This window comes from Sphaeramia orbicularis, chromosome 15 (assembly GCF_902148855.1).
Source record: "Sphaeramia orbicularis chromosome 15, fSphaOr1.1, whole genome shotgun sequence".
NCBI lineage: Eukaryota > Metazoa > Chordata > Actinopteri > Kurtiformes > Apogonidae > Sphaeramia > Sphaeramia orbicularis.
The window spans coordinates 5,703,349-5,723,358 of NC_043971.1; the positions used below are offsets into that span (position 1 = coordinate 5,703,349).

A 20,010-nucleotide genomic window follows, 5' to 3' on the forward strand; every position below is an offset into this window, starting at 1 on the left:
GATTCATTCCACTACTAGAAAAAAAGTCAAATAAAGCAAGTTTGGGTGATTTAACTGTAAAATATTCAATAAAATCATTAGAAATATAATTAAAAATAACAAAATGAGATGAATGCAAAAAAAAATTGAGATCCAAAAAATTGCATTTGAACTTTTTTTTTTTCTTTGATTGACTAAGGTTTTTTTTCTTGAAGTGAATTTTTTTTTAATTGAAATTTTTTTTAAATTGAAAAAAAAAAAAAAAAAAAAAAAAAAAAATATATATATATATATATATATATATATATATATATATATATATATATATATATATATATATATATATATATATATATATTTTTTTTTTTTTTTTGGTTAAAGCAATAAAGAAACAAATCTACCTTCATAATTTTTCATGGAGCTCCAAAATGTCCATTGTGCTGGACACTGTATGTTTAATTTTTGAAGCAAAGAATGCAATATCAGAAAGTGTGTGAAAACTATAAAATCAAAACATTTTTAACGCAGCTAATCTGAAGTTTTCTCACATTTTATCATATTCCCAGTTTCTATCAGCAATTGATTTACACTCAAACATGTTAGTGCAGATCAGGTGTATCTAGAACAGCACAGTTACAGTAATGGCATGAATGTCAGTGCATTATTATGGGATGGTGCAAAAGTGTCTACTGTGTTGGCTGATATGGAACTAAAACAACAAAACCCATGAATATACCAGAGAACAGCCGGAGAACAGATGTCCACTGGAGTGACCACTGTGCATGAAAGGGTTAAGGTTGAGCTCATTTCAACTACTTTATAAAAGTGTTGGGAGGGTTTTTCACCTACGACAGATGCTGCAAAGAGTTACACCTGCAGTTCAGTTCCTTCACATTAAAGCAGTTCAGCAAATACCATATGGACAAAAGTATGTGGACACGTTGAATTCAGGTGTTTCTTCTCTAACAGAGGTCTGGGATACAAAATACTAATGACTAATGTTATAATATAGTTTTATATTGGGATGGATAATAGAAACCAGAATTAATGTTGAGAGAAATTAAGTCAAAACCATCTCTGTGGTATTTTGGAAGCAAAGAAAACAATTTAAACAAAACAATATTTATCACAATATAATACATCTGTAATACATATTGTACAAATTGCTGATTATATGTCTTGACATGTATATTTGGTGTGTATATACTGTGTGTGTGTCTGTCTATCTATCTATCTATCTATCTATCTATCTATCTATCTATCTATCTATCTATCTATCTATCTATCTATCTATCTATCTATCTATCTATCTATCTATCTATCTATCTATCTATCTATCTATCTATCTATCTATCTATCAGTGGGATTTTTCCTGGCTAAAAAAAGTCTGAATAGAGTGTTTTTATTTTGTTGTTTTGTTTTGTTTGTTTGTATTATTTGTATTTATTTATTTTTTCATTCGATTTATTTATTTTTATTTTTTCATTTTATTTTTTATAGATTATATAATAGAGTGTTTTAATATGTGTATTTGGTGTGTGTGTGTGTATATTAATCTCTCTCTCTCTCTCTCTATATATATATATATATACACATATATATATACATATATATATATATACATATGTATACATATATATACATATATATATATATATATATATATATATATATATATATATATATATATGTATATATACATATATATACATATATATATATATATATATATATATATATATATATATATATATATATATATATATATATATATATATATATATATCATATTGATAATTTCTTTCCTACTACTTTTTATTATTCTTGAATGAAGCGACTGTAAAACACAAAAATTTCCCCTTGGGATTAATAAAGTATTGTGATTGTGATTCGCTAAATAAATGATTATGGATAAACACTATGACAGATCTATAAACTTGTATTTTATTGGATCTGTTTGGATACTTGTCTTTTTCTGTCCTGTCTGTTTATTCTCATATTCTGTTGTTTTTACCAATGATTTTTTAATCTGGAGAAGCATTTTGTCAATATGTAAAGTAAAACCTAATCCGTCAGTTTCTAAATCAACACATTTAGAAAAGACACAGAACAACTGTAATGAACTGGAGCAGAAAATGAAAGTAGCTCTAACTCATACTTATGTGTAAAAGTACTAGTTAAATTGCAGCTCGTCCTGCTCTTTTCTTCTTGGTTCTTCACACAATTTGTTAAAGTGACACCACATTGTTAACAAGTGAGTTTTCAAAGCATCCTTCTAAGTTTTCCTTGTGCGTATGAGGTGTCTCACAGTTGTAGCTGCTGAAAGTTTAATGAAGCCGAGGAAGACGTCACCTGCTGCAGGAATCAGGTCAGGAGAGCCTTTCATGGTGGACAGAGGGGTGATCTTCACAGAGCAGACGGATCGACGACCCGACGGGACTGAAACGTGCACAGAACAGCAGATTATTAAAGGTTATATGGGATTAAATACACTTCAGGTGTCATTTATGTGTTTGTTACAGACCAGGGGGTCAAACATGCAGGACGAATTTACAAAGTGCAAAAATTACACTGAGGATATTCACAGTTAATGGTGTTAAACTGGTTTTATTTTAGGCTCCACATACAGACCAATATGATCTAAAGTAAAATAATAGAATAATAACCTAAAAATTATGACTCCAAATTTTCTTCTTTGTTTAATGTGAAAAAAATAATATTGCACTATGCCGATAAATGATGACAAGTACAAAAAACTAACATTAATAATTATGAAAATATTTACATTAACAAACTATCCTTTAACAAATATGAACAACCTGAAATGTTTAAAGCAGGGGGTCTCAAACTCATGTTCTTTCAGGGGTCACATTCAGCCCGATTTGATCTCAAGTGGGTCGGACCAGTCAAATAATAGAATAATAACTTATAAATAATGACAACTGCAAATTTCTGGTTTCATTTTAGTGCAAAAAACCCCCATTAAATTATGAAAATACTTACGTTTATAAACTATCCAAACAAAAAAGATGTGAATAACATGAAAAAACTGAAATTTCTTTTTTGTTATCAATATTCTGCCTCAACTTATCATTTCTACATGGGCATTATGGATTGGATCTACAAAGACACTAAACACTGAACAGGCAGAAAATTGTTAAAATTGTGATGAATTTTCTTCAGTTGTTCATATTTGTTCAGGTTATTCACATTTTACTGTTACAGGATAGTTTGTAAATGTAAATATTTTCATAATTTAATGTTATTTTTTGCACTATAACAGACCAAAATTGGAAGTTGTCATTATTTATAGGCATAATGTATTATTATTATTATTTTTTTTTTTACATCAAATCGAGAAGAAACAAGACAAACACTCTGAGAGCGCAGACCTCCGCCAAGACATATCTGTCCACCCCCCATCACCACCAAAATTTAATCATTTGTTCCTAGTGCCAGTATCAACATTTCCTGAAAATTTCATGAAAATCCGTCCATAACTTTTTGAGTTTTCCTGCTAACAAACAAACAAACAAACACGCAAATACACAAAGCAAAGCGATCACAATACCCCCTGGCCGAGGTAAATATGGAGTCATTATTTTTTGTAGGTTATTCAGCTGTTATTATTTGACTGCAGATCATATCGGTCTGTATGTGGAACCTGAACTAAAATTAGTTCCACATCTTGTCTGTGGAATTTTTGCACATTGCAAATTCATCCTATGGGCCGGATTGGAACCTCTGGTGGGCCGCATTTAGCCCCCGGGACACATGTTTGAGACCCCTGGTCTAAAGCAAATTCAATGCAATTTTAACAATATGTTTTGCCTGTCACTAAATGTTTCGTGCCTTTGTAGATTTGATCTTTAATGCACATGTAGAAATGATAAGTTAAGGCATAATATTGTTAAAATTGCACTTATTTTCCTTAAGAAATTTCACTTTTTTACATTTTTTTCAGGTTATTCACATCTTTTTATTTGGACAGTTTGTGAATATAAACATTTTCATAATTTAAAGTTATTTTTTGCACTAAAATAGAGAGAAAGTTTGGAGTTGTCATTATTTAAAGGTTATTATGTTATTTTATTGCTCTGACCCACTTGAGATCAGATAAGGCTGAATGTGGTCGTGAAAGAAAATGAATTTTTCCACTCTGTTACAGACTGAGAATGTTCAAGCAGTCACCAGAGACATAATTACAAGACAATAAAACAACACAAATAGGCTTCAGTGGATGGTTGGATGAGCTCAGACTTACTGGGAGTAGCGTTCGGTCTGAGGCTGCCCTCTGCTGGAGAGCCCTGCACAGAAAATACAATGAAAACATACATTTAGAGACGTGAAATGAATAAAAAGGAGCTGAAATCTGCAGTAAATGAAGGGTTTCTGTGGTCAGTCAATACAGCAAATGTAATAAAAGGTCAAATTTCAGTCAATACTCATGATTTCCTGAAGCACAAAGAATAAAGTAAACTACATTGTCTGTTTTAACATTTATTAAGACGCACTAATATTTAATAAAACCTTGCAAAACATTCCAGTTTTTTCCCCATATTCCTAAAAAGACAAAAATGCTCACATGTCTAATGAAAATGCATATTCCACTGATCTTCCTGTTTGCAGGCAGCTGTGCTTACCCCTAAAAATAGGTTTTCCACTGTGCGAAAACAACCTCTCTCATTCAGTCCTAAACATCGTCTTGAAAAGGTCAGCTTTTTTTTTTTTTCTCAGAGTCATACATCTTCATCAGAAAAGGATCTTTGTCTGGACTTCATTTGACTGTAAACAGGAGATTCTAGGTCTGAACCTGCACGAAAACCTGCAGATTCCAAAGAATCCTCATAAAAGCGGAGGAACATCAACATCTGAGACGTGTCTTAGTGGGAAAACCCTTCGATGTAAACAATAAGTGGAAGATTAATGTGTATATAAATGCACTCAGTGATGTCATCTACGGAAAAACTGCAGACACCTTACATAAAGCCACTGACTTTACAGCTGATAAAAGATGAAATTAGATGAAGTTGAGGGTAACTTTAGGCCAGTCGCTGCTGCAGTGTCACCTTCCAACACGCGCTGTATTTTATAATGAATGAGCGTGAGCACTGATCGACTAATGTACAGGTCACACAGGGTATCTGCACGTTTTAAGAGCAAATGAAGTGACTTTTATGACCTTTAAATACCCGCAAAAGTAAAAAATAACACTGTTAATGCTGCAGAAGACACCGATAAACTGAACTGAGGGAAACATTGACTTAAAACTGTGTTTGAGTGGGCACATGTATCTACAAGCTATGTCTTTTATTATTATTATTATTATTATTATTATTATTATTATTATTATTATTATTATTATTATTATTATTATTATTATTAATAATAATAATTTATTTTTCTTTATTTATTTATTTTTATTCTCTTCTGTTCCTGTTGGCTCAGTTAATATTTTTGAACATCACAGATTTTATTACTGCTTGTACTTATTTGATTTTCTACTGCACAGACACTATGCTATAATGTTCTTGCTCCTGCTGTTGCCCTAGGGGTTGGTTTAGGCATGGGGGGGGGGGTGATATAAAAGACAATATATAATGAATGCACTGCACTTGTGTTCCTTTGTATGTACTGTTACACTGCTCAAAAAAAGATAAATAAATAAATAAAAAAAAAAAAAAAAAAAAAAAAAAACCTGTGTTCAATTGTTGTCTTATATGTAAAAAATACAGCTTTTTTTTTTTTTTTTTTAATCTTTTTTTATCTTGACTTCTTGAGTTCCTAATGAAGGCTTGAAGCCAAAATGTGTAGAAGTGTTTTTTGGGTCTAGATATGACGGTGCCATGTTAATAAAGGCATTTTAATGTTTAAACAGAGTGCCTTGGATTTTTTTTCCAGTTTGATATTTACTTTATGATCCAAAGAGCACCTCGAACAAACTCTTTTTTGCTCCAAGAAGCATTCCTTCCCATGAATTTTTTGAAAAGGCAATATATAATGAATGCACTGTAATTTTGTGTCTTTGTATGTACTGTTACACTGCTCAAAAAAAGATAAATATGTAAAAAACACAGCTTTTTTTTTTTTTTTAATCTTTTTTTAATCTTTTTTTTTTAGTGGGTAGCAGGTGCAAATCAATACATGTCTGTCACTGCAGACAGAAAATTCAAACATACATACACACAAACACGTGCCAACCCATTAATCTAGATATAACTCACAAAAATAAATAAGAATAGATATACGTCTAAGCACATGTACACACATATACACATACATAAGTGCATTGTTACAATTGACAGTCATACCTAAAACAATAAAAGATAAAAGACCACCACCCCCATAGCCATATTAATTTAAATGAATTCATGTAAACTAAAACTGACAGTAACTGATACAAATACATCATTACAAATATTACATTATTTAACTCATTGTTGTATTGTGTCTGCCTCCGCTGCTAAAATAATGCTAGCAAATTAGACTACTGGTATTATTATTATTATATATTTTTGTGTTATTACAACAATTACTCTTCTCCCCCTCACTCCCCCCTCTCTCCTCCTCTCTTTCATTCACACTCCCCTCTTCCCCTTTTTCCCTATCGCCCCTAATCAAGCTGTATTGTTTACTTCAGTGGTTTCCAACCTTTTTTGGCTCATGACCCCATTTTAACATCACAAATTTCTGGCAACCCCAGACATTCAAAACAGAGACATTTTTTTTGCTAAAATTAATTTGTTTTTGATCATGTAATAGTTTGCTATACTGTGTTTCAAATAAATGTCAATTTTAAACGATATTTAGTCTATATAATGTATATTATTGTGGACGGAGGCAGTAAATCCAGTTGTAGATTACTGCACAAACGGAGAATTTGATTTTCCTTGGTCAGGATATGTACAGTCAGTCCAGCTGTGATTTACAAGCCTGATAATTAATACTGAACAAACAAGAACTGAAACTATGAATTATGAAAGAGCTGCAGCATCTGAAACTGACCACAATGAACATTTGACACATAAACAGAACCACAGTGCTGCAGTTTCACACTCACAGTTTGTCTTTTATGGATTGGGATTGTCTCTCTCAACTCAACATATATTTTTTATGAGTAAGTTGTTGTTTTTTTAAACTAATTACTAGAAATTTTAGTCGACCCCATTTGAATTCCAGGTGACCCCATGTGGGGTCCCGATCCCAAGGTTGAAAAACACTGGTTTAGTTGCTCTTTACATTTATTATCCTCCTGTTTTTGGTTTGTTTATTTGTTTGATTTTCCCTTTGTTTATATGTTGTTTTTCTGTCCACATTGTCTCGTTAAATATCGCTAATAAAAAAAATATTTAAAAATTAAAGAAAAATAACACAAAACACCTGCGTATTTTACAGCCCCTTAACCCTAACCAAGCCCATCTCATTGATCTTTTTCTAAATGTCATGACATGCTGGATATTTCAAATAAATACATAAAAATACAAAATGATAATAAAGAGTTAGATCATAGCTCGAGCTACATCCAGTGCCTCCTTCCAATCTTTAAGCACCTGCTGGCCTGTTCCATTCCTTTTAGCAATAGAGAGATAAAAAAAAAAACAACACAGCTTTTATGCTTTTAATTTCAGGAAAAAAGTGTTAAACACAATCAGATGAATTCTAGAAATGGTTATTATTGTAGGATGTTAAATACAGCAAAGTAAACTGACACCGACTCGTTGTTTTCTGATATTTTTAGGCAGTGAACACCCAAAAAAACGACACATTTTTAGAGTTTTAAGGATGTCGCTGGGTACATGTAGAGTAAACCGCCACACAGACCACACACTTAACAGCTAATGAAATAGTGGCAGCAGAGCCATGGTTGTGTTACACCGTGAAAACAGATCCAGTGCATCCAAACGGAGAGGAACTCGATGACATACTGTATGTTTAAGTCAAGTCTGGAGCTCCACACATATTTTATTAACGATCACTGACAGACGAAGCACAATGTGGGTCCGTAGTTAATCGGAGAGCGCTGCGATTACGTTGTTCTTTACACGTCAAGGCTACAGAAGCACATTAAAATAAAACAGTTCTGGATATTTTTACTGTGAAGAATTTAGTTCACGTTCACAGCTCCATAAAATACTGACATTTTCCTCTAACCTTCTATTGTTTCAGTTCAATTAGTGTTAAAATCATCCAGCGTACAGATCTGAGAGGAGCAGATGTGTGTTTTCAGCTCCAGCAGAAACAACAGTAAAAACAACAACAACAACAACAACACTGACACTGACACTTCCACATTAACCATCTAACACATCGATATATCAGTCAGAGGGGTAGTTTCAAAGGGGATGGAAGGGAAAATACTCCTACAATGGTTATGTAACAGAGTTAAGGTATATAGTGCAGGATTCCACTTGCCATTGCTGACTTTTGTTGTGCTAATTCCAATTTTATTTTGGGGACATGAACCCCACACCCCTTCAAACTGGGGTCGTGCACCCCAGGAGATAGCAGCAGTTTTGTCGTTCTTTCCTGGTGAGTGCACGCATGTTGGTCCTGTCTTTATTTTATATTTTTTTGTTTTCTTTATGTCATATTTGGGTGGGTGTTGTGTGCCGTTGTGTTGGTGTCATGATTGGCTTTCGGTTGAGTATGTTTTTTTTTTAATTGCAATGTTCTTTGTGTGTGTTCGTGGAGTTAGCTAACTGTGATTTTTATTTTTATTTTTTTTTTTATTTTTAGCCCAAGACGGACTGCGGGTTTTTCATTTGACGTATGGTTTTTTTTTGTATGTGTGCCAGGTATGTATTTTGTTTGCTTTGTATTTACAATGTTGGTTAAAAAAAATAGCAGCAGTTTTGTCGTTCTTTCCTGCCCAAGATGGACTGCAGGTTTTTCATTTGACGTATGTTTTTTTTTTGTATGTGTGCCAGAATAAACTGGTGAACAAGGAAAAAAAGGATTGTGTGGAAAGAACTCTTTGGCAACGCATGTGTACAGCCGCTACAGTTAGAACAACCACATTCATCCACCCTCCAAAAAACATGAAACAGGACTTTTATGTTGAAAAAGGGCTAAAACATTGCAAGTATTTCCTCAAATATTAGCCAAGCTACAGGAAGTAAAAGGCCTTTATGACTTATTTTCTGTTTTTAATAAGTAAAAATAGTAGAATTAAGCTATTAGACGCTGCTCAATCTGTTTCCAGTGGGAATCATTTTAATGTAACACAAAACAATTCTGTTATTAATATTATTATTAGTAGTAGTAGCAGGAGTAGTAGTACTAGTAATAGTAGCTGTAATAGTAATAGTAATAGTAGTAGTATTAATAACAGTAATAGCAGTAGTAGTAGTAGCAATAGTAGTAGTAGTAGTGGTAGTAGGAGTAGTAGTAATAGTAATGGTAGTAGTAGTAATAGTAATAGTAGTAGTTGCATTAATAATAGTAGTAGTAGTAGTTAAAGTAGTAGGAGTAGTAGTACAAGTAATAGTAGCAGTGGTAGTAATAGTAATAGAAATAGTAATAGTAAGAGCAGGAGTAGTAGTAAAAGTAGTAATAGTTGGAGTAGAAGTAGTAGTACAAGTAATAGTAGCAGTAGTAGTAATAGAAACAGTAATAGTAGTAGTAGTAATAGTGATGGTAGTAGTAGTAATAGTAATAGAAATAGTAATAGTAATAGTAGCAGTTGTAGTAATAGCAATAGTAATAGAAAAATAAATAGTTATAGTAATAGTAGTAGTAGTGTAGTAGTAGTGGTACTAGTAATAGTAGCAGTAGTAGTAATAGAAATAGTGATAGTAGTAGCAGTAATAATAGTATAGTAGTAGTGATTTTTTTATTTGATTTTGATGATTTGAAAATTTTGATTAGTAGTAGTAATAGTAATAGTAGTAGTAGTAGCACTAATAGTAGTAATAGTAGTAGTAGCAGTAGTAGTAATAGTAATGGTAGTAGTAGTAGTACTAATGGTAGTACTAGTAGTAGTAGAAGTAGGAGAAGGAGAAGAAGAAGAAGGAGGAGGAGGAGGTAGTAATAGTAGTAGTAGTATTAATAATAGTAGCAGTAGTGGTTGTAGTATAATTAGTATTATTATCATCACTTTTGTATAGTATCATTAGTAGTAGTTCTGCAAATAAATATAAATATGATAATCTTAGTCATTACGTTGTTAAAATTCACTCATTTTTCTTCAGAAATGTTCACTCATTCACAGTTTTTTCTTAAGGATAGTTTGTAAATATAACAATTTTTAAACTGTAATTACACTTTTTGCACTAAAACAATGAAAACCATTCGTAGTTGTCATTATTTCTAAATTCTTCTTCTATTATTGAACTGTTCCAGTCCACTGCAGATCATTCTGGACTGAATGTATCCTCTGAACTAAAATGACTTTGACACATTACACTAATAAACACACTGGTACTGGACCCTGATTTGGATGCCGGCGTTTCTTCAGGCAGATGTTAGGAGCAGAGATTTGAGGTCACCATTTCATGTGTGTTTCCCCTTTAAGGAGGAGAAGGGGAGGATGTGAGGGTGAACAAACATATGTTAATGTGAGCTGCATCAGTGGAGCATGCAGAGGCAGCACAAACGTCCACAGCTGGTAAACACTTCCCTGTGCGTTGCTGCCTGGGCCTCCTATTGTGCACCGGCACAGCCACTGATTTAGGAGACGTCCCCATTAGTAAAAGGCTGATTGAGTCAAGACACAAAACATACTCACAAAGCAGCGCATTCGCTCACAGGCTAAGGGTTGACGTGGTGGAAAAAGCATGACCTCAGCCGACTAAATCCATCCACGTCCAGTTGATTCTGATTTTAATCTTCTATATCCTGTATTTAAAGTCTTACTCTGGAACTCCATCTTCCTGCTGCCTCATCACTATATCATTGTGAACAAAATCAAAGATGTGCTATTCAAAACTGTGCACAGATATGACCCTTCAAAAGCAAATATCTACTTTATTTCCCCAATATGAGTAACATTTGTACATTCTGTGGCTGAGGGTGAAACTATTGAACATGTGTTTGTTGATTGTTTTCATGTGACTTCCTTTTGGTTCCACTTATAAAACTAAAAAAGCACTCGAACAGTGTAGTGCAGACCTCCACCAAGGCAGGTCAGTCGTCCACCCCCCCACCCCACCCTGGATCACCACCAAAATGTAATGATTTGTTCTTTGTGCCAGAATCCACATTTCCTGAAAATTTCATCAAAATCCTTCCATAACTGTTTGAGTTACCTTGCTAACAGACAGACAGACAAATAAACCCAATGCAAACATAACCTCCACCGTCCTCAGTGGAGGTAAAAATATATTTCCCAAAAGACTAAAAAAAATATATCTGACTGAGCAAATTTGAAATTCTTCTTATAGTCACCGATCCAAATATCTCAGCTAATGAAAAATATATAATTAATCAAATCATTATTTTAGCAAAATACTACTTAAAATAGACCCTCCTTCTACAAATTCACAATAACAGATCTCAAAACTTATTGGAACAACGTTGAAAATTTGAAAAAGAAAAACAATAAATTAATCAAAACAATTAAATTACATCATGAGTTTATATTTAATGTGCAGCAGACCCCTGAGTGTTGTTCATTAATTATTTTCTTTTTTGTTTGTGTTTCGTTCTCGTCTCTCCTTTCACAGATCTGATCTATAAATGTGTCAGGTAAATGTATATTTTTAGTGTGTTTGTGTTTAGATTGTATGTTTAAGAATTGCTCATTAAACTTTCTAATAAAAAAAATCACAAAAAAAAGTCTTAGCTTCCCCCAGATCCCTAAAAAGAGAGTTACAACACGCTTTGATGTTGTCACTCCGGTGATCACATGGTTCATGTAAGCCTGAATAGTTCCAAACTAACTAAGTGCCCCCATGTTATTCAATGGGACGAACAGCAGTGAACATGGTAAATATACAAATAAACCACACACAACTGTTGTGTCACTACTGTATGTACTGTTGTGTGTGTTGTACTTCTGAATAGCGGGGTTGACCACTGAAAGGACTGACTTTATTCGTTTGAAAACTTAAATTTTGGGGGGAAAGGTTGGTGTTAGCTTGGGTAGGCTACTTCCGTGAGTGGTGCTAACTTTGCAAGTTCATTCATTCTGTAATTGGACTGGTACGGAGATAGACAGTTTATTTTTAAGTTTTACTATTATAGGGCTGAGGTCCAAACAGAAAACAGTGTTTATCTGTGAACACTGTGTGTCTGCCAAGCTCTGCTCTGATAACACACACAATAAGGCATTAACCACAGGATAGCATAGAGGCTAACTTAGCATGTTAGCATTAAACTCATTAAAAACTCAACATTACCAACTCAAAATTCAACAGAATTCTTATGGGATGAGTCAGATCTTACAAATGCCAAGTTATAGAAGTTTCTCCTCCTTTGACTCATGAATAATAACTTTACTGAACTTTTATTTTTCAGAGCTCAGCCCTACAGTAACTCTCCTCCTAATGATCACATGACCTCAGCTGACAAACTGAACCAAACACCACCAGGTTCAGCAAAACAACTAAAATACAACCCACTGAGAACAACATTTGTACTAACATTACCTTATCGTAAAAACTCCATAATTTGTGGTTATTGTGGTTAAATCTCAACAGCTGGACAAGTCAAACTAGCAAACTATAGGACTACAGCTGACAATCCAACAGAACAGTTGTTTAAGATATACATTTATACAAACGCTAACACATAACAAAAAAAATAGGATTTACAACATAAATGTCACTAATACAGGAAATACACTCGATAAATTGGAAGATGACGATATATTAATTTAGCGCTGGAATTACTAGATTAGCTGCAATAGAAATGAATGTGTTCCAACCAAGGTTATTATCGTTAACGAAAACTAACGAAATGACGAAAACTAGAATTGAAAAAACATTTTCGTTAACTGCAATAAATAAAAACTATAATTAAAAGAAAAAAAACGATAACTAACTGAAACTGTATTGTGTGCTTACAAAACTAATTAAAACATAGTTTTCGTCTTTGTCAATGTCAGATTGATCCATCCATCCATTTCCTTCCGCTTATCCGGGGCCGGGTCGCCAGATTGATTGTCAGATTGATATGAAATTGATTTATTTCGCTTGAGCAATTTTAAATGGCAGCACTTCACAGTCCGTCACTTCTCGTCACTTGTGGTTTCCAGTCGTCTTCTGGTCCCCACTCTACCTGGAAACATGGAGACTAAAGTTGGGAAAAAGCAGCAGAGTCCTGTCTGGGATTTATTTGAATACGACAGTGAAGAAATGAAAAAAATAAAACTAAACTAAAACTAAGCATTTCGAAGAAAATGAAAACTAATAAAAACTAGCAAACCTGCTATAAAACTAATTAAAACTAACTGAATTAGAGAAAAAAAAGTCAAAACTAAATAAAACTAAACCATAATGAAAAATCCAAAACTATTATAACCTTGGTTCGATGGCGTTACACTCAGTGTTTGGAACTATTGGCCCCTCCAGAACCAGAAAGTAGGTCCATATTTAATCCACCATTTTTTACAGCAGGGTCTATGGAAGTGTTGTTACTCTGATATATATGGAGCGCTTCCCCTTCATAGTTTGCGTGGGTCAGTGTGTGCTGTGTTTACTCATGGCGGTAAATTATCCAACCTGCAGAACAGGCAGGAGGCTGATGTTCCAACTGGAAACCCCCCACAAATAGGCCTAAATGGATGAGGGAAAATGGGAGCCTTTCCAAACAAGTCCCAAGGGAACGAGAAGCGAAAAAAAAAAACCTTTTAAAACGTCTTCCAGTCTCAGAGCTGAGGCGTCCCCGAGCATTTCAAACCCTGTGTATTTATTTCCCTTCGCTCTTTAATAAAATCAAGTCGCTTCCTGACCCCCTGCATCCCTGAGAGGCAATGCATCCATGATCTCATTTCCAAAACCATTAACAGACATTCCTCTGAGGAGCGCACATGCTGATCTCAACTCTATTTCCGCCGTATCCTGGAGTGAACCCTGAGATGCTGAATTTACAGTATGAAAAGACAGAGATGCAGGAGGATTTGGGACCCACAGATAACGAGAAGATGTTGGGATGCAGGGCTGGCTCGGCTGTATAAACACACAAAAGCAGAGATCGACCCCAGGCCTTTTTAGGAAGAGATGAGCCGGGCGAAGAAAGACATCCATCTACTGCGAAATGTCAAGACGAGAGCAGAAAGTCCAACAGCAGAAGGAGCGGCAGCGTCCATCCAGCCAAGACAAACACCAACAGAAGACGAGACTTTAGCCCGCCGTAAAGCTGCAATTTACCTGCATGAGCTTATCTCTGAGGCAAAAGCAGGCGGATCCGAGCTAGAAGTGACTCAGAGGTCAGAGGTCAGCAGATAGTCAGGTCAGAGGTCTGGAAGATGTTTAGGTTTGAAGCACAGAAACGCAAAAGAAACGGCACTTAAATAAAAATAAGGTATGAAGTTACAAGGTATAGGCTAGAAACAGGAAAGAATCCTATTTTATCATAAATGAGGTCCAAATTCTGATATAAATAAGAATATAATTGATGACCACTACACATTCTCTAAAATGATTATTCTTCTTTAAAGCCTGTAACTAGAATATTAATGTATAAATGCAAGAAAAGCCAATAAAAACTTGTAAAATAGACTTGTGAACACAAGAAATATTGGTCTAAAATGTAAAAATGGACAGAATATGTCATACCAAGCAAACATATAATACTATTTAAGAGTACAAATGATTGAATTATAGCAGTAAATAGAGATAAAAATAGGCCTAAAATGTGAAAATGGACAGAAGTATTCATACCAAATATATGATGCTATTTAACAGTAGAAATCATTGAATTATAGCAGTAAATAAAGACAAATATTGGCCTAAAATGTGAAAACGGTCAGAACTAGGCAATTCATACCAAATATGATAATATTTAGCAGTAGAAATTATTGAATTATAGCAGTAAATAAAGATAAATATTGGTCTAAAATGTGAAAACAGTCAGAACTAGGCTATTTATACCAAATATGACATTATTTAACAGTAGAAATCACTGAATTATAGCAGTAAATAAAGATAAATACTGGACTAAAATATGGAAACAGAACTATTCATACTACACATATTTATACCACACTATTTAAGGATAGAAATAACTGAATTATAGCTGTAAATAAAGATAAATATTGGACTAAAATGTGAAAACAGCCAGAACTAGGCTATTCTTACCAAATATGATACTATTTAACAGTAGAAATCATTGAATTATAGCAGTAAATAAAGATAAATATTGGCCTAAAATGTGAAAACAGAACTATTCATACAACACATATTTATACTACTATATTTAAGGATAGAAAAAACTGAATTATAGCTGTAAATAAACATAAATATTGGCCTAAAATGTGAAAACAGCCAGAACTAGGCTATTCTTACCAAATATGACTCTATTTAACAGCAGAAATAACTGAATTATAGCAGTAAATAAAAGGTAAATATTAGCCTACAATGTAAAAACCAAACTATTCATACCACACATATTTATACCACACTATTTAAGAGGAGAAATCATTGAATTATAGCAGTAAACAAAGATAAATATTGGCTTAAAATGTGAAAATAGAACTATTCATACCACACATATTTATACCACACTATTTAAGGACAGAAACCACTGAATTATAGCAGTAAATAAAGATAAATATTGGCTTAAAATGTGAAAACTATTCATACCACACATATTCTTCTACTTAAGAGTGGAAGTGAATTATAGCTGTAAATAAAGATAAATATTGGCCTAAATGTGAAAACAGTCAGAACTAGGCTATTCAAACTTAATATGATACTATTTAACAGCAGAAATCATTGAGTTATAGCAGTAAATAAAGACAAAAATTGGCCTAAAATGTGAAAATGGACAGAACTATTCATACCACACATATTTATATCACACTATTTAAGGATAGAAATAACTGAATTCTAGCAGTAAATAAAGATAAATATTGGCCTACAATGTAAAAACAGAACTATTCATACCACACATATTCTTCTATTTAAGAGTGGAAGTGAATTCAAGCATGAAAGATAAATATTGGCCTAAAGTACATATTTTTAGATTAAAATGACATATAATCATCAAAAATGTTCAGGTTGAGACTACAAAAAGCAAAATATGGCTCATAATACAAGTAAATAAAAGTAAAAGAAGGAATCAGACAAAGAAGCACCATCCAACTAATAAAATACATGAACTGTGACAAAACATCTCAAACAAACATCAGTCCAGTCTATCATCACAGAATCCAAAAACTCAGACTATTTCCACTGGTATAAATGTCATGTTATTCTCCCTGAAAGTTCCCAAACCCTAAAATCAGGAATGTGCATCAAAGGTCAGATGATCGCTCTATTACGCCTCCCATTCTCCCACACACATCCATAATTCTCCGGCCAATGCTCATGGGTGTCACTAACATACCTTTCCAAATGGAGCGTCTCCCAGAAGGCAGCGGTCATTTACCCACTCTGCGAAGCGGGGACGGACTCTGTCAAACTAAAGCGTCCGCAGCTCACTCTGAAGCCTCCTGAGACCCCCGGCTGGGCTTTGAGGGTCTGGTCTGGGTGGGCCGGGCCCAGGTTTGACCTTGAACCTCACCATGCTGGGGGTCTGTTTGTTTTTGACAACAGGCGTGTCCAGATGGAGCTGTCACCACATGCCACCTGGGAATGTGGCACCCACTCAACAACTGTGCAGAGCAGCGCATGAAGCAGACCCCCCCACCACCACCACCACCACCATCACCACCACTACCACCATACCCCCCCCAGGGAGAAAAGAGCATGGATGAGGACATGGTTTACCTCAGGATGAACGACTGCACTGCTTACATTATGTCAGAAAAGTATTTAACAATGAGATTTAAATGGAAACAAATCAGGAGCACTGGACAAACTACAATCCATGAATACCTGGGGGTTATTTTAACACACATTTACCAAGCATTTATATTATGTTATATCATATTAGATTAGATTAGATTAGATTAGATTAGATTACACTACACTAGATTAGATTAGATTAGACTAGACTAGATTAGAATACATAAAACTTTATTGATCCCTTAGGCAGAACCCTCAAAAAATTAAGGTTCCAATAGAAGCACAACAACGAATGTACATGTAACAGAAAGAACTAATAATAATAATGAGTATAAAAACAGTAGTCGAAAAAACAGGCTCTCTCTCTCTCTCTGATTTACTTTGGCTAACCCTATTTACAATTAACACAATGTTTCCACATGAAAAAAAAAAATCATTGCTAGATATACAAAAGAAGAGAATACATATTTAATTTTAAATCAGGTAAATCATGTCCTTATCTCAACTACCAATATTGATATTGATAACAGTAACAGTTGTAACAACAATACATAAATAACTTGTGTGGGGATCCACAGGTTCTAGATGTGGTAGATTTTATGCTGTTGTGTATTCGTGCATGCTGTACCGCATTTGTCCAGTAGTCACTGCCAGAGCGTTCTGGCCATAGCAACATGATTGTAAGCCTATTGTATTCCAAAATTACTAATATCTCCCAAAATATTTGTCCTATCAATTTACCGTTTTCACTACTGTCTTGCTTAACCAAAAGTACATAAATATGACAAACTGCAGCAGTCAGCTCTGTACGGATTTAGTGTGAAGCCCTGGACACACACACATACACACACACACACACAGAGGCCACTTGGCTTTTAATATATAGATAAGTCATAAAAGTAAGTAAGTACTACTACTACTACTTTGGGCTGGGTAAAAAAATTGATTTAATCGATCTTAGATCGATCTCATTTTAATTTTGCATCATCGATTAATAGTGGATGAGATAAATTTTTCAGAGCAGGACCGGGAGTACGCAGAAGCGCAGGTGGCTCCGTCTTGCGAACCTCTGAGGAAGACTTGGTCTCACTCGCGACGGCTCTGGTGTGGAAAAGACGTGGAGGAAGGGTGGGGAAAACCCCTCCGCTGGAGGTCCTCCCGGCTCAAACTTCAACCCACAGTGTGAAGGAACTGGCTGCCCAGCGAGTCGCAGAAGCTGGTCGTTCTTGGAATAATAACTTGGATCCATACTATCACCTATGGCTGAGTATGGAGTTAGAGGAAGAGTAAAAGCGACCAACAATGTCCCACCGCTACGCTACCCCCCCCCCCCCCCCCAACCAACATTCACGGAGCATGCGCACCCCCCAGCCCCACGCCGCTTCAACCAACAATCATGGAGCGCACCCCCCCAGTGAGTAGAAGCCTCCAGCCATAAAACAGAATACAGATGACGAAGAAGTCCGTTCTGAGCCACTGCAGAAACATGGACATGTTTGTGTCCTGTTCATTATTTAAGAGCACATTCAGCAAATTACTGCTGAAATGTCATACTTATTTCCTTTCTAATATCAATACTGATACCAGTACTGATGTGTTACATGACTGCGGTAGTCGAATAATCAGGTTACAACCCAAAATTGTACTTTGGTATCACTTAATCACTCTGAATCAATCAACTAATACTGAACCGAATCAATATTGAATCAAATCAAATCGAGTCATGATTAATTGATTCAGAACCTTATGGATCAAAATCGAATCAAATATGGAAATTGGCCATGATACCCAGCCCTACTACTACTACTACTACTACTACTACTACTACTAATAATAATAATAATAATAATAATAATAATAATAATAATAATGATAATAATAATGATAAGAACTAAGAAAATAAATTGACATCAACAAACAAACATTCCACTACTTAAACTGCACAGTCCCACTGTTGGAGCATTAGACATTTACTCTTTCTCTACTCTCTACCTTTTATTTAACTACTATTTATGTCATTTTGAGCTTAAAGGTAAAGAAATCAGATTTACAGGACAAGAACATAACATTTTCATCACCATATATGTAAGGATCCACTAAAACATTCAAGAACCAAAACAGAGGTGGTACTCTGTGAAACCAGCATCTTCACATGTAGAGGACGGTGACTAAACCTACAGGGACTCAGCTATCCTGTTAAAAACACTCCACCTCAGTATATGATTATGTAACTTTATATTATATAATGATATGCATAGAAAGCACTTGTGCTAATTATAAACATTGTATTTCAAGGAAACACTGTTTACGTCTATGGAGGGAGGACATCTATATCCACCCACCCAACAATAGTGAAATGAAACGCCAGTCTGGAATCAGTGAAGGTTTGGAAAGTTTGAATGCTGAAATAAGTTCATTATAATTTACTTTTTTTTTTTTTTTTTTACATTAATTTGTGAGCTTAAGGAATAGTTTGGGGCAATTTGCTAACCATATTTATCTACCAAACAATAAAAGCAAAAAGTAATTCTATGTCTGCTTTAAGCAAACTAAGGAATTAGCATAACTTATCTTAATAAATACATAACCATATATGTGTGTAAATATTTGACAGTACATCGAGTACTGCTGGTTAAAGACTTTGCCCTTTTTTACAGACCCCATCTTGGTTTTTTGGGATCATTAGTGCCCATATTTGGACAAAGGGTGGAGCTTAAAAATAGTGAAGGATGGAGCCAATTTTTACAACTACAACTGAAAAAAGTTTCCAGCTTTTATAACAGGCAGATTTTATGTTATAAATCATCTAAATAATAAAAAATACATTTTAATATCTGTGAAGTTTCTGCATTGTATAATGTGAGCATATTGGGCTAGTTTGAATATGCAATGAGCTGCATAACAAAGAAGTAACATGGATGTCAGAAACTTATTTTAGCTTATGCATCAATTATTAGTTTTCTGTTTAAAATAAAACCTTGTACTTTGGGTCTAAAATCCATTTTTACTCACCCATCCATGGATGAAACTGTCATGAAACAAATTCTCTGCTATTAATTAGTGCTAACGTTAAGTAACTTCTGCACTAACACCCAGAGTTTTGTACTTACAAAACAGTGAACTTTATGACAGACTCGTTCAA

At 34.3% G+C, this 20,010-nt stretch overlaps 1 protein-coding gene across 1 annotated transcript in view; it reads right to left on the minus strand.

Annotated features, from left to right (window-relative positions):
* The window catches only part of sorbs1 (sorbin and SH3 domain containing 1), a 158,059-nt gene that overhangs the window by 113,050 nt on the left and 24,999 nt on the right, over nt 1-20,010 (minus strand). Inside the window, exons 2-3 of the mRNA XM_030156240.1 lie at nt 4,244-4,286; nt 2,332-2,418 (exon numbers count right to left, since the gene is read on the minus strand). Coding sequence (XP_030012100.1) covers nt 2,332-2,365 — 34 coding nt within the window. The 5' untranslated portion in view covers nt 2,366-2,418; nt 4,244-4,286. The remainder of the gene's footprint in view (nt 1-2,331; nt 2,419-4,243; nt 4,287-20,010) is intronic.